The sequence below is a fragment of the Pipistrellus kuhlii genome, unplaced genomic scaffold (assembly GCF_014108245.1).
Source record: "Pipistrellus kuhlii isolate mPipKuh1 unplaced genomic scaffold, mPipKuh1.p scaffold_m20_p_2, whole genome shotgun sequence".
In the NCBI taxonomy this organism is placed as follows: Eukaryota; Metazoa; Chordata; class Mammalia; order Chiroptera; family Vespertilionidae; genus Pipistrellus; species Pipistrellus kuhlii.
The window spans coordinates 14,103,239-14,130,555 of NW_023425515.1; the positions used below are offsets into that span (position 1 = coordinate 14,103,239).

The 27,317-nt window shown below is 37.9% G+C and overlaps 1 protein-coding gene across 30 annotated transcripts in view; it reads left to right on the plus strand.

Moving 5' to 3' along the window:
• Window positions 1-27,317, plus strand: part of MBNL1 (muscleblind like splicing regulator 1) — a 193,568-nt gene that overhangs the window by 49,515 nt on the left and 116,736 nt on the right. For 23 of the 30 annotated variants that reach the window (XR_004989292.1, XR_004989293.1, XM_036445926.2 and 20 more), the window contains exon 2: window positions 5,231-6,307. The exons of 5 other annotated variants lie outside the window; for them this stretch is intronic. Coding sequence is in view for 22 of the 25 variants with exons in the window: in XM_036445926.2 (XP_036301819.1) it covers window positions 6,134-6,307 (174 nt within the window). In the remaining 3 variants the exon portion in view is untranslated. Of the gene's footprint in view, window positions 1-4,750; window positions 5,055-5,230; window positions 6,308-27,317 lie in introns of those variants that run through there. 2 more of the 30 variants (XM_036445925.2, XM_036445944.2) reach the window with 2 other exon arrangements.

Genomic DNA, 27,317 nt, shown 5'->3' on the forward strand with positions numbered 1-27,317 from the left:
TGTGAGGAACTTATAGGTGAATGTTTGGAATTTGATCAAATAAAGGGCTTGTTACTAGGTTGGTTTCAAGTAGTTTGATTCTCTCTGCAAAACTATTTAAATTCCCTAAACTTTTTGTTGTTGTTGTTGAGGGAAGTTTATTATAATAAATTACTGCCCTGGGCGTGGGGGTGGGCCCTCAGCCTGGCCTGAACCCTCTCCCAGTCCGGGATCCCTTGCTCCTTACCACCTGCCTGACCGCTGCTCCTTACCTCTTGGCTTGCTGCTTCTTAGCACTGCCGTGGTGGCGGGAGCTGCGCTTGCTAGCAGCGCATCCCCTGTGGGAGCCCACTACCACCAGGAAGCAGCTCCTGCATTGAATGTTTGCTCCTGGTGGTCAGTGTGCGTCATAGCAACCGGTCGTTCTGGTCATTCCACCATAATGGTCGTTTAGGCTTTAATTATATAAATGTTGAAATATAGGTCAGAAATTTACCTCATATACAATTTATCTAGTAAATATATTCACAGCAGCAATATTTCCTTTAATAGTTATAAGTAGCACATAGTTCTAGGGCAGATATGTTTGCGAGAATTATAAAAGTCTGAAAGTTACCCACACCTGTTTCAATATTGTTGTATAGGACAAAAATCCATTGCTAGTTGAAGAAATGTTTTGGGAATTCAGTAGTAGTCCAAATCCTATGAAATTTTAATTACCAGTATATTAAGTTATGAAGATTTTCAGTCTCCATGAAATTGTTTTATTTAAGCAAAAGAGAAAGTTAATCCGATATCAGCAATTTAGTCAAATAAATTTATAAAATGTAATCTATATTTGTTACTTCGCCCTCTACCCCCTTCCCCACGTCAGGGGTGGACACATATATTAGTAGTTACATTACAGCTAGGTAATAATGCAATAAAAGTTGGTATTCATTCTGATTGTTCTGGGTCCATGCCTGGCTAATTATAAATATTTTAGTTATCATCCTCCCCAATATACTTTACAATTAAATAGTATTTTCAACTTATAGAGATATGTCTATAATTCTTCCAACAATGCCTTTTGAACTAAGTAGAATTTCTCCGCTACAAAAATTAAAAAATAGAACACCCAGTTGCCAGCATTTTAATAACTGAGTGGCTTACGCTTGTAACATGGCAGAAGGGAAAAATAATCACTTCTAGAAATGGATTTTGAGGTTGTATTATATTTGGGCATAACTTCCAAGCATTGAGGACATTTTTAATGGTACCATCCTCCTTCCTCATATAGGTGGACCCTATTGATGATGCTAAAATATTTTCTCAGGGTTGGGGATACATCCTTATATAGTCATAGCAATGTTTATCTTCATTAGTTTAAATAAAATTTATTTATCAAACATTTAAAAAAAAATCTCTGTTCTAAGTACCAGGTAAAAATATGATGATAAACCCTATTGACAAGGATTCTATAACCTAGGAGTTAAAAGAACCAAGAGATACAAAGTACTGATAATAATTTGAGATTAAATAATGTTTACCATAGTCAGCCCAGTCTTATTGAGTTGATGACTGAATAACAACTTAGACCAGCAGAAAGGATTTGCCTGGTTGAGGGGGTGAAGAAGTATGTGTCAAACCAAACAAAGTGTTAGCCTGTAAGGAGTCCCAGGAGTTCCCAGCAGCATGGCCTATTCCAGGAACCCTCCCTGTCCTCCCGGCTCCTCTCTGAAAGGGAGGAGGCTGGAGTCTAGCACTGGGAGAAACCAAAAAGCTAGGTTGTACCAGTTCAAGATAAGGAGAAAGGCTTAAGGCAGAGGAAGTTCTCAGAGGAGGGTTGGGGGAGTGGGTGAAAAAGGTGAAGAGATTGATAGTTACAGAATGGTTATGGGGATGTAAAGTACAGCATAGGGAATAGAGTTGATAATATATATTAATATATATATGTATATACACTGAATGGCCAGATTATTATGCATTCAGAGATCATAATAACATACTAATCTGGCCACTCAGTGTGTGTATACACACACACACACACACACACATACACACACACACACACACATATATATATATATAAATTATATATATCTGTATATATATAATTTTATTTTTTAAATTTATCTTTATTGAGAGTATTACAGATGTCTCTCCTTTTCCCCATTGACCCCCTCTACCCGATAATATTGTAAACTATATAATGGTGCTAGGTGGGAACCATTTTGTAAAATATATAATTGTCTGACCACTATTCTGTCCACCTGAAACGAACACAAAATAATATGGACTGTACACTGTAATTTAAAATTTTTTTAAAAAATAGGAAGAAAGAGGGAGTTGTAAATGGTATTAGAGGTCAAGTGAAGGCTTTGGATTTGCCTTTTCTGGGGCATTGAGGGCTGTGCTGCACGGTGAAGTGATAGGTGTGGAGGTCACACGGATACAGATTCCATGGTGACTGGGAGAGGAAGGAGCAGAAATACAGCGCATGCAGATGAGACGGTAGACATAAGACTGTGAATGACGGCTTGAGAGCTTTCCCGGGAGGGGGACACGTAGCCATCCGGGTTCCCTGGCTCCTGCCAGGCCACCGCCTCCATTCTGGAGTTACTTCACCCCTTGGAGGGCTCAGAAAGAATTGAGGGAAAGTTCACATATTGAGGGAGTATAAAGGGAAAGAAATCTTGAGAAAAGGTGAGTCAAGGTGGAAGCTCAACTGTGGGCAGGAGAAGGGAAAACTCCTGGGTGACTGAGAAGATGCAGAAAGTGTAGAGATGGGTGGCGGGAAGGGGAGAGAGAGTTCATGCCCTAGGGCCGCTATTTGGACTAGGAAATAGCTGTGACCTGTCAGACCTTCCCCTATAAGACCATCCCCTGTTAACAGAAAGGAACACGGAGGAGTAGGGACTGGAGAGGGATGAGGTTTGGGAAAAGTTGCTGTGTGGAATGTGCGAGGGAGCTGTCCAGGCCAAGGTGATTTCTAGACGTGACGCTGGGATGTAGTAATTTATAGCGGTAGTGACAGGTATGTGTGTGTATGTGTGTGTTCAAGTACGTGATCATATTCATGTGTTGCGCTCCTAAATATGTTTACAAGGGTGTGCTCATATGTGTGTTTGTGCATCTTTGTGCCCTGGAGATAATTCCAGTCTATATATATCAATAGTCATCGATCAGTTGATTTACCCTCATCTATGGAGATCCATCTCCTTTTCCTCACTATGCTAGGCAGAAATTATTTCTGCCCTTGGGGACAGTGGACCAGACCTATAAGGAAATAAAACCCTGGATAGGGCGCAGTGTAGTAGTTCAGAGGAGGCAAGCTAATATATGAATGGAGAGGGAGGACAAGGCCTCTTGGAAGCTTTTTGGAGGAGGTGACCTCTTAGATGGCTTTTGCAGGAAGTGAATGTTGCAGGTGAGGCATTTCAAAACTCTAGAGGGAAGGACAACAGAGATTGTTGACTCAGGTGTGCCACATGCTCAAGGCATGAAGTAGCTGAGAAATTCTGAATCAGGGCAAAGACTCAGGAAGGTGGGTGCATGTTAGAGTTGGTGACTGATGGGACTTTGTGCTGATAGAAGTAGGGATTAGGACCAGAAAATATGTTGAAAACAAAAATATTTCTTGAGCATTGATATGAGTTGGTTCTTTTTTACCTTTCTCAAAAATGGTAGTGTTACTTCAATATTTTCTTAGCCAAGTATCTGGTAGGTTTTAGGAAAAAAAAAATAATGTTAAGAATGACAGTATTAACCTATTAACCCTAAAATAAAAATTTGAAAATATTTTCTAGATGTTCATGTTTACATGTGTGTTATATATATTCATACTCTATCTTCTGGTTCAGTTATGTAGTCTATATTATAGGCCATTTTCTGGTGTCTGGGTTATAAATGTACCATATGCCCATTGACCATTTTGGCCCTTGAAGAAGTAGCATCAAACACTACTTATTATACTGTGTCATTGCCTCTTTGGAGTGTGAAACTTCTAAGTTATTAAAGCCTTGTTTCCTTTGCTGATAACATTGACGAAAAATAGATACTTTTGCTTCTGTAACTGCTGAGCATTTTCTGAAAGTCTGCCCTTCTGAATGAAAGAGAAAGTTAAGTTGCTGAAAGCAAACATGCCTTGCTCTCAGGAGCAGTCTTGTAGTGCCGAGGTAATTAGGCAATAGGGGCTCCCCCTCCAACATCACCCCTCCTCCCCCCTCCAGCCTCTGGCTTCACTCGTACCCCTGAAGTGCATCCCGCTAGCTGCCCAAACCCAATTGCCCACTTAATATTTAATGTTTCTGCAATGGAATCACTTTCTCCCTGGAGGTTGACTTCAGATTTGCCAGACACCCTGACAACACTGCGCTCCTTCTTTCCCCCACATGACCTCAGCTTCTGCTCAAAAAATGTACGAATAAAGGATGCTTTTGTTCCCATCTCGCCTGCCTGTGATATATATTGACAAAGTGTCTGCCGGCTGAATGGAATAGTTTTACAGTATGAGTGCTGCTTTCGGCGGAGGGGCAGGACTCCGGGCTTCAGAAGGAAGTGAATTGGATAGGTCAGGAGAACGTACCATTCGGAAACACCCCTTTCCTTTTTTATTCACGTGTCAGGACGGCAGGCACAGGCTGCTCCCAGCCCGTCCCTGCTCAGAGCCCCAGGGGGAGAGCAGTTTGGAAGTCAGCTGCATTTTTTTTTTTTTTTTTAAACCTTGCTTTTCTTTTTTTTCTCCCCCTCTGGCCATGATCTCCAAGTGCTCGGACTTGCCTCTGGAGCTGTTTTGAAACTAACATGGTTTAGTCCACTCGCTGCATGTTGGGTAAATTCAAAACCCACATGCTCGTCCCCTTGCAGTGGAATAAGTCACATCTGATGGACATTTTCTGTGCTTATAGCATAGTAATGAACGTCTGACAGGCGCGACCTTTCATAAGACAACCCACACCATTGGCTTTCTGCCCAGAATATTGCTGCAACACTATCTGTGATTGGTTACCTCTCTATCATGCATTGCTCCACAAGGGGAAACGGCCCCCTTTTTTAATAAAAATCTCCGATGGCTGGCTGCAATATGCCTCACTGTAAGTATTGTGTGTGTGTGTGAGTGAGTGAGTGTGTGTGAGAGAGAGACAGACAGAGAGCAAGAGAGCTGACACGGATGTGACTTAGTCCGGTAGCACATGGCAAGGTTGTGGTACTGTAGGACATCGGGGAAGTGCTACTTTAGTAAATCTTAACCTATCTCTTTTTTCTACAGGTTGGTACTAAAGAAGTGCCTTTCCTGACGTCTCTGCTGCTTGGAACCGCTTCTAGAGCAGTCTCTGCTTTTGCCTTGCTTGCTGCCAGCTAGACTGTGAAGACAGCACATACACCCTCCACCTCTAGCCCAGACACCCCCATTTCTACTTAGAAATCAAGAGAAAAAAAGCTCTAAGTATCTGGCATTGCCCTAGGCTGCTTTAGTTTTTTTTTTTTTTTTTTTGAAAGAAAAGTTTGCTGGAAAAAAAAGTCAGATCTCTTCTGCCAGGAAATCAAGGAGGAAAACAAGCAAACAAACAAAAATCATTTTTTTTTCTCGATTTTGCTCTAAACTGCTGCATCTGTCTATGCCAAACTAATCAATACCGATTGCACCACCAAACTCCATTGCAAATTCAGCTGTGAGGAGATTCCCTCTCACACAACTTTGCTGAGAGCAGCTTGGAAAATCGGTGTCCAGGGGGCTGCCACGTTTTCATGCTTGCATTTTGGGCTCCAATTGGCTCTGGGAAGGGGTTACTGAGAGCACAAGGCTGATTCCGGGCCCTCCTTTTACAGGTTCATCTACTTAAGATCCTAGGATTCCTCTAAAACAAAAACAAAACAAAACAAAAAAACACCCCCCAAAACCAAAACCTCTTTGAATTAACAGTTTCATGCTGTGAATTTCTCGTGGGAGATCTTTTCCTTGATATTGACAACACAGTTTTCCATGTACTTTTAAAGCAGGGAGTGGGGGCAAAAGTCTTTTGGAGGGGACGTTTTCATCATCCTTTTACAGTTTGATCAGTTCAGAATTTTTTTTTTTTTTTAGTTGTTTTTGTGGTGTTTTTTTTTTTTTTGAGGGGGGTTGGGTTGGTTGGTTTCACTGAACATTTTAACTACCTGTAAAAATCTAAACATGGCTGTTAGTGTGGCACCGATTCGGGACACAAAATGGCTAACACTGGAAGTATGTAGAGAGTTCCAAAGGGGGACTTGCTCACGGCCAGACACGGAATGTAAATTTGCACATCCTTCGAAAAGCTGCCAAGTTGAAAATGGACGCGTAATCGCCTGCTTTGATTCATTGAAAGTGAGTAACTGTTCTATTATTTTAAGGCTATGCAATAATTGAATGGAGGGGATGTGAACACAGAGTTCCCCGAGTTTGGGATTATGGATTTGCTCTGTTAATAGTTTAGTTCCACGGGGTGTGCTTGTTGATGATGTCGGGGTTGGGGGGGGAACTTGATGGAGATGGAATAGAAGGAAGCCTGGCCAAACTTGTTTGTTATGAATAACTTTATCAGTCCTTGAATGCTATGCCTTTTTTTTTTTTTTTTTTTTCCTAGAGCAGAAAGTGTCAGCTTTTTAGCTTAGTAATAAGTGGGTGTCTATAGGAATAGTAAACGTAGATACATGTGTGTGTTAGCATATCCATAGGTTATATACAAGGCCTTGGCAGAAGCTGACTGAAGATTGTTTGATTTTGCTTGTTTTATAAGGTGCTGTCATGTTGTAAAAGAATAGCAAATATTAGATCAGCTAAACTGGGAAAGATGTTTTATATTCATATTTTGACGTTATGGATTTCCTTTGCACTGTATGAGCATATTGTTTTAAGGCCAGAAGCAATGCAATTTGTGGAAAAAAATAATTAGACGTTCTGATCTGCTGCCTTCGGCACCCTATCTAAGCCATAAAGTTTATTGAATCTGAGTTTAATAAATAAGTAGAAACTCTTAAGTACTATCATTCATTGGAGTTTTTTTTTTAGCTTCTAAATTTCTAATGGGAAGGAACTTTATTTTCTGTTAGATCCTAATTATTATTTTTTATTTGTAACAATCTCAGCTAGAAATATTAAGAGTTAGTTAGTTGGCACCATAATACTAAAAGATTCACTTTAGTATAACTAGACCTTCAGAAATGTCCTTGTATTTCAGGTATCAGAGTTGAAAGTGGCTCTTTTAAAAGACAGCATACCGTCTTTAGTTTTGACATGCAAGGTCAAGTCTAGGAGTATGAAGATTCCTGGGTGCCCTGTCATTTGCTTTAATTCAATTGCCTTTAAATACTAACGTGCCAATATAATTTCCTCTTTGAGCTTTTGTGACAGGAATCTCTGTCTTTTCTACATATATACATATAGAAGTAAAAGCTCATAGTTTAATCCTTTGTTTTGCAAAAGAAAAAAATAGTGTTATCCTATAATGCTTTATTTAGTAACATGGGGAGAATTAACTGAAATAGTTCACTCACAAGCCAACATACAATTCACTCAGATGCCATGCGTGCACTTAAGAGTTAACTACTTCAGTTAATTGCTTTTTTGGTCCAGTTTGGGCTGCTCATTTTGCTAAAGTTTTCTCCAAAGACTCAAGGATATTATCTTCAGAGTAGGATTTAAAAAATAGAAAAGAGTATTAACAGTGACACAGATAACTTATAATATTAGATCATTCTTAATGTCCTAATCCTAAAGATCAGCAAGCAGAAGTTATAAATTATCATTTGGGTTCTTTCTCCCTCTCCTCCCCCCCTCCCCTCTTTCCTCTGAAGACACCATTGAAGGGCACAGTGGCTGTAGCTTTGTGAACATGTATTCCTCAATTCATGCCGACTGAATTTAGGTGCAATTAGAAACGGGGATCCATAAAATGAGGGGCAAAGGGCTAATTACACTTGTCGGTAAACAGCTGTGTCCATAAGTAACCCTGTTTTGACCCAATTACTAGTAAATCCAATTTTTAATCCTACAGACAGTCCATGGTGCACTCGTAGCTGCAAAATGAAGGGCATATAGCTTGGCTGTGACATTGAGTGGTTTCACAGAAGACTTGCCTCCACAGCTTTTGGGAACATTGTGGAACATTCAGATTCAGTTGCTATTTCTCCATCTCAAAATATTTTTCTTAGTCGCTGCTCACTTGTGGCCGCGGAACAGTCTCCCTTTGAGTAGAGCAGCAGCTTTGCTTAGAGAAGCGCTGTGTGGTTAACAAGATCCAACCGCCACATCAAGGACTTATATATATATTTTTAAACAACAAATAATTTGAAGGTTTAAAAATTGACTGATGAAAGGAACCCATTTTAGCAGCTAATCAATGCAGGCTTCGTCTCTCTTCTTCGTCTTCCTAAGAGAAACTGAAATTTACTTTGCAGTCTAAAACCTGATTTAAAAACCATATTTTGATTTGAATCTGAGGAAGAAGACACATACGTATTTATTGCGAAGCTTCATTCCCAGAGCAGTAGTTCCTTGAATGTGAGTGAGATAACTATATTTAGAATTCATTTTAGGATTTTTGAAAAGGTAATTAAGTATTCATGTTTCAAAAATTAGTTGTTGTTGTTTTTTTAAAAATATAATCCTAACACATGTGATTCTTAATACAGTGTTTGGAATCCTACCTTTTGTAGAGTAGCCTTCCTGTGTTCAATTTTGTGGCTAAAATAGATCAAAAACATATTTAAAAACAGTTAAAGCAAGTCTGTGACTCATGCCTGAAGTTCTGAAATTTGGGAGCATTATGAGATTTCCATGCCAGTAACTGCTAGACCATTTGTATTGTCTCAGCGAGTAAACGGAAGGAATTGAGAAAACTTGCAATATCCTGACTTCTTTAATAAAATGTGCGCTGTGTGTTGCTGCGATCCTCAGTCAGGCCTTTTGTGAGTTCTTGAGCTGTGAGATGGAGGTAGCCTGTGTAATGGACTATTTTTAGCAAGTTAGAGAAGCAAACCAAACACTGGCCGCGGCCCCTGTGAAATGGCTGTACCCTTCAGCTGTGCTGCTGCAGACTTTGGCCAGGCTCCCAGGTGACTTACGTGTATAGCAGACTTCTCTGCTTAGGCGAGGAGAATTTGTTTCATTAAAAACACAAGCCGAACAGTTCAGAAAAGTCATTATGCAAAAGAATTCAATTGGCATATGACGAAAGGAAATAGGAAGAAAATTAGGCGACAATATTTTAGTTGCCCATTGGTGATGTAAAAGTTGAAATAATAAACTTAGATTAAATGAACTACATGAAAACAGAGTTTTGAATTACAATAAATGTGTTGATAAGTAAAATGGGAATACATCGTATTGAGGGATATATATATATTAGCAGTGGAATGACAACAATAAGAAAGAGCTAAGGCTGTAATAATGTGCACTGGTTTATAAATTAAAGAATATTTTAAGCGCTTCATGTTTGTCACGTTTCTTTTAAACTTGAAGTCTTCATGTACAACAATCTAAAAGTGTTTTTAAATTCAGAATTAAATTGCTTGAAAACTACAGATTTGAGTGTTTTAGTAACACCAGAAACCATGAACATTTGAAAAGGTACACTCTTTTATTCTAGAGCAATATTTTTTTTCTTATGGTTTCTGAAGTGATGACAAAACAGAAGAAAAATATCAACCCTGCGAGCTGCCATTAGTACATTATGTATCAGAAATTATTATTTAGTTAATAATTAATGGCAAGTTACCTATTTTTTTGTAACAATCTCTAAACTAAAATTTACGTAGTTGATGTAAAGAAGCCTACAGAATGTATTTTAATGTGATGCCAAGTGATTTGTATTCTAACAAAGCTTTCACTACATGAGGAACAGAAATAGACTATTGCATGTTAATTAAAATAATTCATTTTTCAGGTACTTGGGGGGTAGAGAGATATAATCTTTATGTTTATTATCTCTTTTCCAAAAATAGAACAAAACTTTTATATTTGAAAACTATAGTCACTTATTCTCTTAGCACATTAGGCAATTTTGTTTAAGCTAATTAAGCACTTATTTCACGGTAATACACATTTGTGTATATAGATAGCACAGCCGATCAAATTTATCAGGTATATCAGAGATCGGATCCCACCGCAAGGTGGCATAAAATCAAGGGCACAGAATGAGCACTTTGGAAGTGTAATTGGAGACCTGGAAGAGCTTATGAAGTACAGAAATTAGCTATTAGAAAACACAAACAAGTGAGCATTCAGGTAAAGAATCTTAGTTGGCCAGTCTAGTCTCTGGCTGCTCACACGAAGGGGGCTGGCATAACGGGACGTTATGAAGTGATCCTGAAGGTGTTTGCAGTTAAATTTGAGGAGGCCCTCCATTGCCAGCACAGTGAACCTTCAACAGAGCAATTGTCCCCAGTGCTGCTTTTTCTAAATCCCCAGCACAGCCTTCTCATCCTAACTTTTCCATGGGATTGACTAATAATCCTGACAAAATAATATCTGCAAGTTTCAGGCTAAACGTCCAATGTTCAGTGACAGCGTTGACCTGGCAGGCTTCTAATTGCAGTGACTTTTACCAAGAGTTCTGTCATTGTTATTGTTGGATTATTGTTTCGTATTGGCGTTTCCTCTGTGATATTAAAACTTGGACATATTATTACGCAGAGGTACCCATTCAGTGTGTGTTTCAGGGTCAGGTTGACACAGGACTTCCTTGTTTGCCCATAAGGACTTTGGCCATGAGCTAACAATAAGGCATGACTTGAGAAGCAGCGTGTATCATGTCAAAGTTCCAGGTGTGTCCTCTAAGCAGAAAGTGCACCGCTTTGTCGAGAATACCCTGTAAATGTGCTGTGATGTCATCAGCTTTGACATGAACTTTCCCTTAATGAAATTCTCAATGGCTGTGGCTGCTTTGGTAATAAAACTTCATCCCTTTACCTATTTATATTCTTATAGTTGGAATTCTTCTAGAAAAAAAAAAAAAATATATATATATATATGTAATTGCAGATTTCTAAACTGTTGGACATATTTCAAGCCAGGGTTTGAATCCTGCTACCTAAGGCACTACTTTCAGAACTAGTTAATTTGTTTCCTTCCATAAGATTTTGGTGCCCTGCTTCTATTTCTATTTATTTCTATTGCTATCTTTTATTTAAGCCTCGCTTCAATTTATGTGGGAGACAACCTAAAAACAACTTCAACCTGAAGCACTGTGGCACTTCCAGTTGAGTTCAATCTTTCATTGTGACTCAGGCTTCTAAACCTACACAAAATTCTGATTCCACACACAGCCTCAAAACAGTTGCATCTACAACACGGTTGTGACTTAAAGAGTCCATGCAGCGTGGGGTAAAGATCTTCCAGGCAGGAAGTGTGGGACATCCGCCCAGTTCACTGGAGAGGTGAGAAATGGAATGTTTCTCAGAGCCAGAACAGACACCTGGGGACCTGCTTTGGGAAGCTTATCCTGTCGTTTTCCTTGCCCAGGATAAGTAGAGGATCTCAGCTACCAGCGTCACTAATCCGTTACCTTTCATGCTGAGCAGTGTCTCTGCCTTCCCATAGACATAGACAAAGCTGGTTATTTTCTTACAGGGAGATCCTATTGAGGACATTTTGAGGTTTTTATTTTATTATTATTATTATTTTTTAACTTTAGCGGGAACACATCTCATGCTTTTAGGTAGGGGAGCAATGTTCTATATGAACAGGCCAAAGATTATGGCAATCATTGGGCATGGATAAATAACCAGATGGATTTTGATTTAGCACTAACGATAGTTATTAATAATATGTAGGAACTTCAGTCAGAGCAACTGAAAGGTAAGCAAACTAATTGTGTGAAGTGTATAATACACTATTAGAATAGCGATTTCTCTGAATTTCAATGTAAACAGGAGTAATTCCAGTGAGATCTTCTTATTCTAATATTTATTTATAACAAACAAAGATTTTAAATCTACTAGTATATTGCTTCTACAAATAACATCAACGGCATACCACCTACAGTGTTATTCAGATTCTCTGGCATGTTTTTAAAAAATTTTCACTTTGAGGTAAAAGGTTTGATTTGTTAGAGATAAACTTTCTGTATTACAAGGACTTGTGTTTTGAAAATTACTGATAGTTATAAACCTTATACATTACAGTTTGGCTGAGAGGCTGTCTCCTGGGTTCCGTTGGCCTTGTCGACTCTGACCTCTAGTCTCCTTATGTTCTATCTCTGCGTTCTTTCCAGCTCTCTGATTGTTCTGCTTCCTCACTGCTGTTTCCGATCCCTCTTTATGTTTTTCTCTGGAGTCACACAAAAATGAGTTAGCCACTTTTGTCTTTAAGGGATTATAATCAGCACTGAGTAACAGAGACTCCCTCCCCAGCATGTGGCATGAACAGAGAAAGGGTTTATATTTTGGTCAGTTGTCCAGGCCTATATGATAACACCATAGTCATCAGAACAGAGGTTTCTTCATCCTTAGTTCCCGAGGAGCACATGCTTTCAACCTTAGTTAGGATTATTTCAAAATTGCAAAATATCCACTATGGAGGCAGGAAGAAGCAAGGGCAAAAGAGACCACAGCCCAGCCACTTAGGCTCCATTGAATAAAGGTCCTTTGAGCTTCATCCAGGGATTATTCCTGGTCTCTCATTGGCTGATTTTGGCAGCAAGGAAAGGTGGGAATTGTAGTCTGTGAAGTGTTGCTTGGAATAAAATCAGGCCTTTGATGGATAAGGTTGAAGGGGAGAAGGAATTTTCAGGAGGGCAGTCACTAGGATGGAAGAATTAGAGAGATTCTCCCTTCTACTCCCCCCCCCCCCCCCCCCAAGAAGCTTCCCAGAATAAAGTAACTCTGAAAAAACACCTGGGTATAGGGGGGTTGTTGAATGGAGATTGCAACTGAAAAGAACCTTTATCTTCTTATTTTGGTAAACCTGTCATCACTTCTGGTTAAGCAGGGTTGTCTTTTTATTTTCTTCCAAATTTTGATATATTTAGTCAATAAAACCTGGCATATCACAAATGGATTGATATTTACTTATATAAAAAAAGAAAATGGCTTCATTTTTAGTTTTTATTGCTGATATATATTTATGTACACAGTTACATATGCATAACTGGACGGGAACAGAAACACATGTCATAAAAACAGGTCTCCAATGATTTTATTTGGCAGAAAGAACATAATTATTCTGACACCTATTTCTGCTTCTTCTACAAATGTATTTGTTTATTTCCTCTGAAATAAAAGTAAAAAGAGTTAATATTTTTTTGAAATTGCTATCTGTTGGTCAGTATTTTCAGCATTTTAAATTTTTTTTAAATGTTTTAATATATTTTATTGATTTTTACAGAGAAGGAGGGAGATGGATAGAGAGTTAGAAACATTGTTGAGAGAGAAATATCAACCAGCTGCCTCCTACACACCCCCTACTGGGGATGTGCCCGCAACCAAGGTACATGCCCTTGACCAGACTCAAACTTTGGACCCTTGAGTCTACAGGCCGATGCTCTATCCACTGAGCCAAACCAGTTAGAGCACGTTTTTATTATTATTATTATTATTATTATTATTATTATTATTTTATAGTATTTCTCTTTGAGGAGGTTACCTTTATTATGACCATTTCACAGATGGCCACACTGAAGGACAGAGAAGTTAGGTGATCTGTGCCAGGTCACTCGGCCGGTAGAATGTGAACTCCAAGCCTGATAATCTGATTTCACAGCCTCTACTCTTAGCCACCTTTCTCACAAATATTGCTTCTTAATTTAGACAGCTACATCCTATGGATTCTACAAAGCATCTGACATCAGCACTTAAGAATAAAACTTAATGTTTAAGGCACATTTATGACACAGGACCTATAAGAGTAAATAGTAAAATGTCATTACATGTGAACTCAACTAATGAATCAATGAGTGTACACAAGATAGCATCAAGAACCCTGCCACCAAATTGGAAAGTTTATATATATTTAAAAGATTAGTATTTCTTCTAAGTTTATGGCCATATAGAAAGAAAAGGTTGTTAATAAATGAACTTCAATAAGTAGGCACCATGTAAACTACATAACTGCCTCCCAATGTATGAAACAAGGCGTATTCCAAAGTTTCAAGGTTTGGGAAGCCTTTTCCCACAGAAGCAATCTGGTTAGGTCATCAGGCCATCCGGGGAAGCCAAGTAACGATAGGATGCTTGAGTTACAGCCCTGTAAAATAGTGCCCTGAGACCCCCGTGATTGATTAACCCCAGGAGACTCCACAAAAGCATTGTAAGTACCATCTCATCATAAATCTCAAGGACTACCAGCCTCAGAGACCCCCACTGCTTTTGTCAAAATGTTTCTTGGAAAGATGTATTTCCGGTTTCAGTGTGGGGCTCCGGGAGTTCACCTTGGCCTAGTACAAAGAAAGTGGTCTCCCCCTGGCTCCTGGGACACTTTCCCCAAGTCAGTGCAGAGCTGTCCGCAGCTCCCAGTTTGGGTTGCTCTTGACCCCTGGAGCTGTTCCCTTTGCACAAGACTGAGGCTCAGGATCAGTCAGGACTGAAGGCCGAGCTGGTGAGGGGCTGCAGTCCAAACTTTCTCAGGGTGGGAAGACTTCCTTGTCAATATGACTTCCAAGTAACCCCCTTTTCTTTTTCCTAAAAACAAACAAACAAACAAACAAACAAACAAAAAAACCCACTTCCTGATCGCTATGACATTTTTAATGCACCGCCTGTTGATCCTGAGTCTGGTCCATTGTGAAACTTAATATTAAAATGACCAGCTTCTCTCCTTTCTCTTTTCTTTCTGAAGTTTTCAAACGTGTAGCCATTTTGATACTGTTGCTTTCTAATTAGTAGTAGCAATAGGGAAATAGGTGAATAACGAAAATAGGAAACTTAAAAAAAAATTGGAGGGGGGGGGGTATTTTATTACAGGATATAGCCAAGGGGTCAGCAATAAAGAACCAGATGTGAGAAGAGGGTATTTAGAAGCAGAGTGCTGGTGAGGATTCCATAATTCAAGGAGTGTAACTTAAAACACTTCCTAAGTCAACCACTAAAACTCAGTCCCCGGGTAGCTGATCGCTCATGAGGATATCAGGGCACTGGGTGACAGAACAGGAATTTAGAAGGGGAACTTCTCAGCAGCAATTGGAGGGTCAGTGGGAGAGGAACTGAAGGAAAAGGGAGATTCTTTGGTGGTTTATCTTTCCTTTTTCCTCTCCCTTCCCTCTCTCAACTATTAATTCTGAGACCACACGTGGAACCAGAAGGAGAGGGAATCCTCAATATGAGAGTTCCTTCATCTACAGGCCCCCAGACTGGTGCAGCCATCCCTGGTTCATCATTGGTCAGTATTTCTACCCTAGGTCACAGTTTTGAGTCTTGGCAGCATTCTTTTGCATCCATCTTGATTTACTCCACACTATTTATATCTATTTTTTTAGTTTGGTAATGCTAGTTGAGACAATTATTGAGACTCAATCCCCTGAGTTCTCAAGACCTCGTAGGAGGCCAGGCATCTTAAATGAGACTTTATCTCCCTGTATAAAATTCACACTTTCTGTATAGGCTTCTGGATCTCAGAATCCCTTCTGGTTAAGTCTAGGCTCTTCTCAGATAAGGCAGGAAGCATCTGTGTTAATAGTCGACTGTAAATTACAGAAAGCAAAACATGGGAAATTAAAGTTAGAAAAGCTGGGAAGCTTTTCTATCATTTTCAATTTTCTGCACAAGCACGGACATAATCAGTGTTTAGGATCTGCTTGTGATGGATAAATTACATCTGTAATTCATTCTTTGCATGTTACTGCATTCAGAAGATAATTTGCTTTCAGATATCTTTGTTCATCTAATATTCCAAAACCGTTCTTAGACTGAAAATAAGTCTGGTAACATCTCCCAATCCCAGGAAGCTTTTATAACTAAACAGTGTTAGTTTACCAAATGGCCCAAATTAAAAAAAAAAAAAAAAAAAAAAAAGATTTTAGAGAGAAACAGAGCCAAATTTATTGTGCTCAAAGGAAGATTCCTCTTTGGTAGGTGATGTTGTTCTGTATAAAACAATTCTTCAAGGGTGGCAACCGAGAAATGAAGCACAGAGGAAGAAATAACTAGAGAATTCATTATTTATATAAAGAAGCCTGTTAGTAAATATCTGTATTCTGAATGACCTAACTTTCTTCACATTATCTCATATCTGTTCATGGCTAAGTGGAAACTAATGAAATCTAAATTGAGCCATGAGAAAAGATTATCATCATGATTTTATTTATTGAGCTTTTTTTTTCACTATTATGAACTTTTACTCCCAAACATTGCCTCCCATGAATCATAGTGGAGTAATAAATTGAAAACAAATGTCCACATAAGAAAACCCAGTATAGTACAAAACAAAACAAAACAAAAAAAACCCCCCCTCAAACTCAAGATGAACTAAAGAGTCGTTATCCACATTGAAGAGGAGTCTGTTCCATTGCAAATTTTTGCATGGTGGAATCAATTTAAGTAGCTCTCCCAAGGCCTTTAAAGTATGATTAACAGGTGGTAGCTTAACATGTAACATACATATAATGGTTTAAGTATGCATAGTGAGAAATATAAAATTATTATTATTATTATTTTTTAGAATCTTTATTAGACACTATTGTCTTCTGTATTTCCAATTAAGGATGAACAATACCAAAAGAGAGAGTGAGTTAAGAGTTTCAGGATTCCAAGACAAAGCTTAGAAATAAGTGCAGGGCACCAGAGAAGGGAGTTTTCAGTTCATAAATACCTTTATGGTATAAAATAGAATATTCATTGGCATATGAATATTTACTCATTGGTATAAAATAGAATATTCATTCTAACTCAAAGGAAGTTGTATAATTGATGTTCTTCTAATGCATAACAACCTGAGACATTATTGTGTAAGAGGCTGAGAGTTTGTTCATTTTATTTCATGCATTTTACTGCATATTTATAATAATATTGGGAACAAACAAAAATGTACTTAAAAAGCTTTGCAAGTTATATATGAAATTAAATCTAAATGAAGCCATTTACCTACCTCTTTGACAATGATTTATATTATCTCTTTTTATTCTATGCCACACTTATGTATTTATGACACATTTTAATATTACATTTAAAAATAACCTAATAAAATTTTAGAAATTAATTTTAATTTTTTGTATATTTGTTTAGTAATTACTGTATTTATCATGCTGAAATATCTAGATTTAATAAGAGGAAATGTTTTCACTTTAACTTTATATGATGTATTTTTATACTTCAATTTTAATGAAGTACTTAAAAATAGCTCACATCATTCTTTTTTAAAAGTTTTACATTATGTGTAATTGAAACAAAAAAAAGTTTGTAATACTGTAGTATTTTCAACAACAGACCTAAATAAATAAATAAAATAAAAAAATCTAAATAGAACAAACAAATAAAAAATAAGAAATATCCTATATAATAAAAGGCTAATATGGAAATTGACTCAACAGAGGAATTACTGGTTGTTATGACATGCACTGACCACCAGGGGTCAGACGCTCAATGTAGGAGCTGTCCCCTGGTTGGTCAGTGTGCTCCCACAGGGTGAGCGCTGCTCAGCCCTGGCTGAAGGCTGGAGAATGCAGTGGTGGTGGTAGAAGCCTCTCCTGTTCTGCAGCAGTTGGACCTCCAGGGACCTACCCCAAGTGCATGAATCTCATGCACTGGGTCTCTAGTATAAATATAATAATCATTGATTGTGTTTTTGTTTTGTTTTGTTTTGTTTTTTCCCTTAGACAAAAGGGACATGTTTGCTCTCAGGAAAACATGAAATTAAAATTGTGAAATTCCTGGGCTTACTGGATATTTAGTAAATATTAGTTTAAATTATAATCCCGGATTGTTGAGAGATGTATCTTAAACATTACTGTTCATTATATGATTTAAAATGCTCTTTGACTAATATATAATTATCCTCACAGAGCCATCCATTAGATGAATAATAGCTTGGACAAAAAGAAAAGGAAATCTTTAACATCAATAGCTAATGTTATGAATACCTTTCCTGAAATGATTGGAAACTCAGTGTCTTTTGGCCATCCTCTTGAATGTATCAGTTTAAATAGCCATATATCTATAGAAATGTTTTAACAAAATTGATTGTCTTTGTTCTATAAATTCAAACTTTTTTAGTGTCCCAAACCAAATTGATCACAGGGAAATGTAAGTTGTATTTACTATCCTTTGTTTTTATTTCTTTGGACATTTTCTTCATTTTATTATTATTATTATTATTATTATTATTATTATTATTATTTTGGTGTTTTCTGAGTGTCTAGATTTGCCTCTGCACTCCTTTCCTTGGGAAGACATTTACAGTTAATAGTATTTTATAGCAAATAAATATTGGCGCTGGGAATAGTGAGAATGTGACCTCAGTTGGTTTTCACTTAGTCCCAATTCTGCTTGGAATTTTTAATCAAAATAGGTTCTTCAGAATAATTGCAAAAAGCCATATGCAAAACTGTGTACATAAACAATTTGTTTTATGACATAGAGTAAGACCTCCTTAAGAGCCCAAAGCATGAATTTAGCTGGATCTGGGTTTGATTCCTTCAGTCACTTCCGGGTAACTTCATGCCAATTACTTCTGGGTAACTTCCCTTCCCCAAGTCTCAGTCTCCCCTACACAAAATGAGACCAGTGCTACTGCTTTGAAGGTGTGTGAGGATTCTGTGAGGTCACTTCATGCAGTGTCTTGCTCAGTGTAAATATTCTATAAATGGTACCTGCTAGTGTTCTTGTTTGCATGTTGGAATTCAGGCCAAGTCTTCTATCCCCTTAATGAGAAAAACTTTGCCTTATGTCAAGAATACATGTCATGTTAATTTGAGTATTGTACTACTGGTATCTATGTGTTACTTTAGTAGAAATCATGAAAGCGATTTTTATCTGGAATGTGTATAAATGTGCACATACTAGCTTATTTACTTACCTGTGACCAAGGGAAAATACCCCTTCATCTCTTAACATGTGGACCATTCCCTTTCAGCTCAGTGAGGTTGTATTGATAAAATTATTCAGTGTTTCTATCAAGGTCTAGGCTGAAAACACATGTCATCAATGCAGTTACCCTTGAATGAACAAGTGGTGATAACCACATCTGTTCCAACTTTAATTTCATTTCAAACTAATGCTCTATGCTGGTCTGAAACAATTCACACTTGGTATTTCAAATATTATGTGATTGCACAATAATATAACATATACCACTTTCTCAAGGCTGTAAAGAAGCACACAAGTCCTCATTTTTTTCCTGCGTCTCACTATTACTCAGAATTATTCTCATTTTTTTTCTCCCTCTCACTATTTCTCTCCCTTTTTCTCTCCCTCTCACTATTACTCAGAATTAACAGTGATCCATTTCTAGCCCAGTAAAGTCTCTTAATTGTGCCAAGGACTGCAAAGATACTGGCTGAATCCACAAGTTTGAGACTTTTGACTTTGGTTAGAAATATAAGAGAATATACCTTTTTTAGCAAGTGGGTGGGGAGAATCCTGATCCCTGATTTTATTGGTTCTTCTGGAATAATATTGGCTCCATGGCCTTCTCTGGGTTTTCCTTTATGGTCATGTGTACATGTTGTTATTCTCTGATTCTGCACAGGAGTTGTGCACTTACTGTTTGATTTACTGTGCTATACCACTGCCTCCTTCTAAGGGTGATTGATTATTGCCCATTCTGTTCTGTTCACTGCTTATGTGGCAATGAGTTCATTGTATTATGGGATGTTGAGGGAAGATCAAATATGTGTTCAAAGGAGATGCTTGTAGTTTAGTTGAGTGGGTTGTTAGGCCTTTAACAGGTTGAGAAACAATTAGGAGAAAGTACAGCAGAACCTTGGAGGACAGAAAACATAAAACATTTGTTTTCAGCATTTTGGAAGATGCCAAAAATTGTGCAGCTTTAAGGACTTCCTGGAAATGATTATTGATTGATATTAGTTAGCAGATGTGTATAGCCTGGGATTCCTGACCCCTCTCCCCGCTTCTGTATTTTTCTTTTAAAAATCAGGGTAGGTAGCACTTTCAGATGCTCTTGTATGATTGAGAAATATTCACTTCTCTTTAAGAATGATTTCCTGTAGAAACTACCTCTTCTTGGACAACAGTAGAACTAACAAGCAGGATGTTTATGTCAGTGTGTGCTCACGTACTAGGGGCATTGCAGAGGGAGAAAATTAAGTGATTAAGCTAGGGATCAAATGAGTTTTGTTTCATGTTTCCTAGTTAAAGTTATTTTTCCATGCAAATTACATTTGAAGTAAGGCCGATACTTGTTTTCTCTAACATTAATTGTTTGAGTTTTCCAAACTTTAGACAATTCTTACTTGATGTAAAAACATTAACCTTCAGAATGAGATCATGGTACCACGATCCTGTAATGAATGTTACCTTTTGTTTTAGCAGCTCAGCTGGCTTGGAGCCATGGAAAAGTTTTTATTTCCCATCAGCTCCTAGGTGGGAGCCAAACCAGAGTTAAAGAAACATTTTCCAGCAGACAAGTTTCTGCAGATCATATCAACAGTGCAAGAGCTTGCACTTGGGTCTCTCTCTCTCTCTCTCTCTCTCTCTCTCTCTCTCTCTCTCTCTCACACACACACACACACACACACACACACACACACACACACAATCTTCTTATGGAATTACGAGATAGGAAAAAAATATTGAAATACTGAGAATGAAAGTAGCTTTCATTGTTAATTAAGGAGCTCCTTATTAATCCTTCCCTATCTCATCATGGCCTCAAAGTTTTCTGACTTTTTCAGAATGTATTTGCTCCCGGATGATTGACAGAGGGTCACTCTCCAACTGTGTTAATACCTGCCAGGGCTTACTGCCACCTCTGGTTTGTTTGGCTAGCATACGATTTTTGAAGAATGAAGGAACATAAACATTGTGACTGGCTTTTTTTTTTTTTTTTTTTTTTTTTTTTAATGCCTATTCAAAACCTGGCCTCCAAAGACCTGCCAGTTCTGAAATTTAACAGTAAAAATAGAGAGTGTGTAAGAGATGGTGCCAAGTAGACCACTTGGCAACAAATACCTAGCAGACCCCAACCTTCCCCTTGCTGAGTGATCAACCATAGGAACAGCAGGATCTGCTTCCGGCCAGGTGAGTCAACAGCGTATGTGGCATGCCCACTGCTTTCCAAATAGCATCTCAGGTACTTTTCCAGGCTGCCTGCAAAAGCAAAAGAGACTTGGAAAGGTATTTCTCCTACCACTTGCCCCACCACGTAAGCCTACTCTGTTGGAGTCTCTACCAGGGGTCCTCAAACCAAGAGACATGCCCAGATATATTTTGTAAAAGCTATAGGCCTTTGGATAACAACCACTTGCCTAATACTGCTGAGCCATTCAAGGGAACACGGTGTTTTTGCCACGACTTCTCAATCTACATAGGAGACGGATTTTTCTCCTGAGGATAAAACCATCTGGAAGTCGTCACCTGATCCAGACTCACATAGAGCTGGCTTTGCTGTATGATTAGGCCTGCGGGCGCACTTTAAAACATTATTTTAAAAAGAAAACAATCTTTTCACCTATTCAGTATTTCTTATTCATAGTTAGAGGGTGGAGCCACTGTTTCACTAACATCCCCATTAGGTTTCTGATTAAAAATAATTATTATTTCGCTCTAAGTAGCATCCCCTATGACTTCTGTGCTCTGAAAAACAAAACAAAACAAAACAAAACAAAAAAACAATCAAAAACAAATAGTGCTACTTGATGTGTATCCATTATAACTAGCAGGTTTCCATTGATTATCTATCTCCCATTTTGTTGTATCTCCTTTATTAATTATACTGAAATAGCCAGTTGGTAAACGAGTGAGTGTTAATTTTGAACGATTCTTATCATGTGTATCAACAAATGTGGAGTCCCAGTGATGATCTGGTTTACCTCGTGACTATTTTATTTTTTTTGTAAAGAATTTTATGTCTTTTTAGAGAATGTATTTTATTTTATGTTCTCTAAATAACTCTCATAGAGTACTCTCCAAATAACTCTAATATCTTCTCTTTGGATTTCTAATCCATCCTTATTTGTAGCGCTGAAGTTAAAAAACATGAGTCATAATGAAGGACCTTACTCTGTTTATTTATTTTTTTAAGTGCAGTGATTTCAATGGAACAAAATGTTTCCTGCCTAAGTGGTCCTCCTCAGGCATCGCAAATGAAAAGACCAGCCCGCGTGGGTATAGTTTTATAAGCTATCAGCACATGAAAGTGGTCCCCAAACCCCCAATTCTGTTACTTGGGAATCTCATGCATACATTGCATCTGTTGTTCTAGGAAACGGGGAAAATCAGTGGTCAGCCTTCGCCAGTAGTATATTTTGACAGCATGAATGAGTCAAGCGAGATATTTTCCAGACTGTTTCACAGTACAAAGAAAAGGGCTTCTCAGGAAGTCATTCTTATGACTAGCTGAAAATATTTTTCTTAGTAACTGTTACAGAGAAAAACAGGTCACCATTGGAAGAAGCATGAAATCTCCAGTTCCATGCATTCGAGAAAGCTATTTGATCACTCAAATGTGTTTATCTTATGACACAACTCCTTAAAAGGATACTGCTCAATACATTTCCAAATATTTCATAAATGCTGTCTTCAAGCTCAACACGAAACGGTGTAAAACCATCACACGTTTTAATTCAGTCACCATGGTAGACCTTCTGCCATCTTTTTTTTTTGAACTGTGGTTTCTTTTGTTTTGTTTTTATCCCCCCATTTGCACAGATGCAACTACATCACATAACCTTAAAGATAAAGTGATTTAGGTTTATAAAATTACTGCGGATTTATTCCACTGTGTGGTTCTAAACTGCACTTGACCGATGAGAAATCATTTCTCTGTGGGTTTACAAATTCTATTTGAGGTGGCTGGTCCAGCAGCAGCTCTTCGCCCGGTGACATAATCCTCAGTGTGGAGCTCGATGAATTCTGACCACTGGGTTTATTATTATTGCATAGATCTTTGTAAGGACAGGCTGCAAATCTCGTTTCTAAGCCATGACTAGCTATTACGTCAATTGAGAGAATAGAAATAAGATCAATACACATTAAAAAAAACACACGCAGATAACTCTCTAGTCATTCATAGAATGCAGCCATCTTTCAAATGGTAGTATTCTGGCTAGTGAAGTACCCCTAAATTATTATGATTTTTCAATATCAGGTTAATTTAAAAAATATATATATTGTATTGATTTTTTTTTACAGAGAGGAAGGGAAAGGGATAGAGAGTTAGAAATGTTAATCAGAGAGAAACATCGATCAGCTGCCTCCTGCACACCCCCTACTGGAGATGTGCCCACAACCAAGGTAGATGCCCTTGAATCGAACCTGGGACCTTTCAGGCTGCAGGCCAATGCTCTATCCATTGAGTCAAACCGATTAGGGTTTCAGGTTAATTTTTAAGTTTGGATTATAACCAGCTAACCTTATTTTTATTTGCACTATTGGAAGTATCTAGCAGATTGGAAGTGACTTAGAAGAAGAAAATTGAGATTCTGTGGTGGTACCACTTTGGTTAAGTTTTTACCAGATTTGCATCATAGAGGCAAATCGCCACATAGCCAAGCCTCCGATGTAATGAAAGCTTGATAGAAATTGTAAGGATGAAAACTTCAGATGCTAGGTTTGTCCATGAAAAACCGGACTTTTTCTTCTTGCCTAAATGTAAGATTTGTTTACTTGGCATTTTCAATGATTGTTTGCCCAGTGTTTAAGGGTTTTGCTTGATATTTAGAGATAATTTTTCCCTTGTCAGTTTCAACAATGAACTCCAGTGATCCATAGATTTGGGGGATTGTAACTGGAAGAGTCTTTAGGAATAATGTCATAAAATCCATTCATTTTCCACATGAAGAAACCGAGAAGCCATCGGTGAGATTAGGGCTCAATTATATTTATAAATAACCTGAGATCACCATGTACCTTTAATTATGACTATCCAGTTGTTCACAGCAAACACTGGAATATCGAGTACTCATTTCATGAATGGCATCACTGACTCACTGCTGCTAAGGCGGGGCACTGCTATTCCCCACTGTTCTTTTTAAAAATATATATATATTTTATTGATTTTTTACAGAGAGGAAAGAAGAGGGATAGAGAGTTAGAAACTTTGATGGGAGAGAAACATTGATCAGCTGCCTCCAGCACACCTCCTTATGGGGATGTGCTCATAACCAAGGTACATGCCCTTGACCAGAATCGAACCTGGGACCTTTCAGTCTGCAGGCTGACGCTCTCTCCACTGAGCCAAACCGGTTAGGGCCAGATGAGTAACTCTTGACTCCTCAGATGGGTTGGTTACTGGCAGCATTACTGGTTTACAGTGTTTTGCTGTTAAAACAGGCTCTGCCCACCTCCCCCCAAAAGTATGCCTGTGCATACCAAGTTCACTGTAAAATTTACTAGTACAAAGGAGGTATAGGGCATCCTTTAAAATTATAATAAAATATACAATATTTTGCATTTTAAGTTTACATAGCCATTGATCCTTACAGACTTCTTTTTTTTCTTGCTAAACTTTTGTTTGTTTAGCAAAAAACCCTACAGTTAGCTGACCTATGTTTGCTGGTGAGAGATAAGTTTAGTTCTGTCTCTCTGCCCTTACTCATCAGAGGCCCTTATTAGACAATGATTATCAAATAAGGCATACATACTTCATGAAATGAATAACTTCTTTTTCTCTGCATTCCCTACCATTTTCTGTGTCACAGAATAAATCACATTATACTTGATTTTACAGTTCATTTATGAATGTTACTTTTTCCCATTGGTTTATAAGCTCCTTCAGAGAGGAAAGCCTTACTTAATCATCTCTGTATGCACAGTGTTTTGAATATTCTTGGCATTCATTAAGTGTTTAGTGAATTGCAAGCCATGTTTCTTCCTGACCATGACTAATAATTGTGAACAGATTTCATGTGCTTTTAAATTCAACTTTAGAGAATGTGTTTTGTTTTTTTTTAAAGTAATGGGACATTGGTTAGGTAGATGCTTATAACTGTTCATAAACTATTTCTCTATGAAACCCCACACCCTGCATTTATGGTTGGATCCATCTGGTTAAATTGACCTGGCATGATCACGGACTATTTCTGTTCTGTTGATGTAAATTTCTGGAACAAGCCTTTATTTGGACACATGCCACATTTTGTGTGTTATCTTGTGCGGGCAGCTCACAGGGGCCTGGTCAGGCTTCCTGGTACGTTAGCTTTCTATACAGCCCATATCTCAGAGAGGAAGGAGAAATTCATCCATGCCCTGGCACAGTTCGCCGTTATTTTGATAACAGTATTAGTAAGAATTCTTGGGCGCAAAAGTACCCTGCTGTTGTAGCAGCATCTTCGGTGTATTGTGAGAGGCACATTCTGGGAACCAGACTGCAACTATATTCATTGTGTTTTTCTTACAGAACTAATAATAATAACAGAGATATGAGATATGTATAGGGAGATGCATGCATCTCTGGTACATTTGAATTTCTGCACACCCTAACTTCAGGAACAACAATTTGTTTTGTCCTCCCGCTGTGAAAACTTGACGGTGTTGCAAATCTTCGACCTGAAGCAGGAAAGGGAGACCAAGCTTCAGGAAAGGATAAATGTCTGGGCCCCTGCCACTTGCTCACTTGCTAATTTTCCCCCCTCCGACAGTTATTTTAGGAATTGCATGATATAAGCTGTTTTGAAAAGAACTGGAAGTTCTAGAGAATCCAAGATGATTCAGATTATGTGTGGATGCCAGTAGTCCTAGCAATTAAAAAATTTACATTTATCCACTTTGAAGAGGATCATCAGGAGGGCTTAAACATTTAGTACTTCAGGCTCATTAAGGGTGAGATTGAAGTAATTATATAGCTAGTCACAAGCACGACAATCACCACTTGAACATGAAGACGTTACTCACTGAGACTCACTGGCCCTCTTCAAGGAGCCTCACAATTGGTAAATGTCATCTACTTAGAGAATGTGTTCTGCTGATCCGTTAGCTTAGATTTGGCATGTGGTTTTCCAAACAGTGTGTTTTCAGAGGAAGGAAGGCTTTGATATACACAGACTCTGTAGAGTATCTCCCCTTGTCTTACTGCTTTGAACAGAGAGCCTGTCCTTCCTACATGCTTAGAAGAGATGAGTTTAGAGAAGACCTATGCATTCTATTTTGTTTGTTGATAATAATGAGGATCCTCTCATTTTCTCAACTTGCAAGTTGCAAAGTAATTAAAATGCTAAGGAGACATCAGACTAGGTCTGGGCTGCTCTCCTTTGTCATCAATGGTTTAAGGAGTTTTATTGTTACTCTGCATTTTATGTCTTGCTTCTTTTTTGTAGGACACAGTGATGTATTCATTTCAAAAGACCTTGTAGTCAGATCTAGGTTTAAATTAACTGGAAGAGATTGCGAGATATATATATATATTTTAGCTTGAGATTTTTTTGGTAGTTGTTTTCATCTGGACATATCAGTTATCATCCTATCTCTTAATGCCTAATCTAAAGAGTAAATCATTGCTGTTTTACATCTAATTCTAATAAGGCAGGTAATATTACCTTAGTATAGACATATGAAAACACATACATTACTTACTATGTTATTTTATTTAAAGAGAGAAGTGTTAGAACTCCACCTTTTCCTAGTATAGACCATTCTTGTTAGGTTTCTACCTTTATGTCTCCTGTCTGGAAGGTTTTTTAAAAAGCAGAGACTGTGCCTTAGTCACTCATGAATCTCCAATTGTCTACCCGTAGGCCCAACACATGGTAAGCTTCCAATAAATACTAATTTATTCCTATTGAATTTAAAATGGAACCAATTGTGGAATGCCAACTGAAATAGGAGTAGCTACTGATCCACATCATTCCTTGCTCCCACACTCCAGATTAAAAAAAAACCTATTAAACTAATTATAGCCATTACAGTTACATTAAACCATACATTTCATTAAAAATTGACACAGTCAACTCTTTGAAAGGCCCCTTTCATTCAAGAAAATGAAAAGTTGCATTGTATACAGAACACTAAAATCATTTGACTTGAGTTTCTGCTTCCCAGCTAATTGGAATATCACAGAAATAAAAAATACACTTATATATCATCATCTCAGTCTGATAACTGGGCTGAAAAGAATGCCAATTTAATTAGATGACAAAATTGATTGCCTGAGTTATTTTATGTTCTTGGCAACAGTGTTGTTGATTGATTTAAAAATCTTAATCACATATTCTGCGAATTTTTCTCTCCTAAGGCAGTGGATTGAAAAAGTGGCACACTTGCCATTTATAAACATTATGAGTAAAAATCAATGG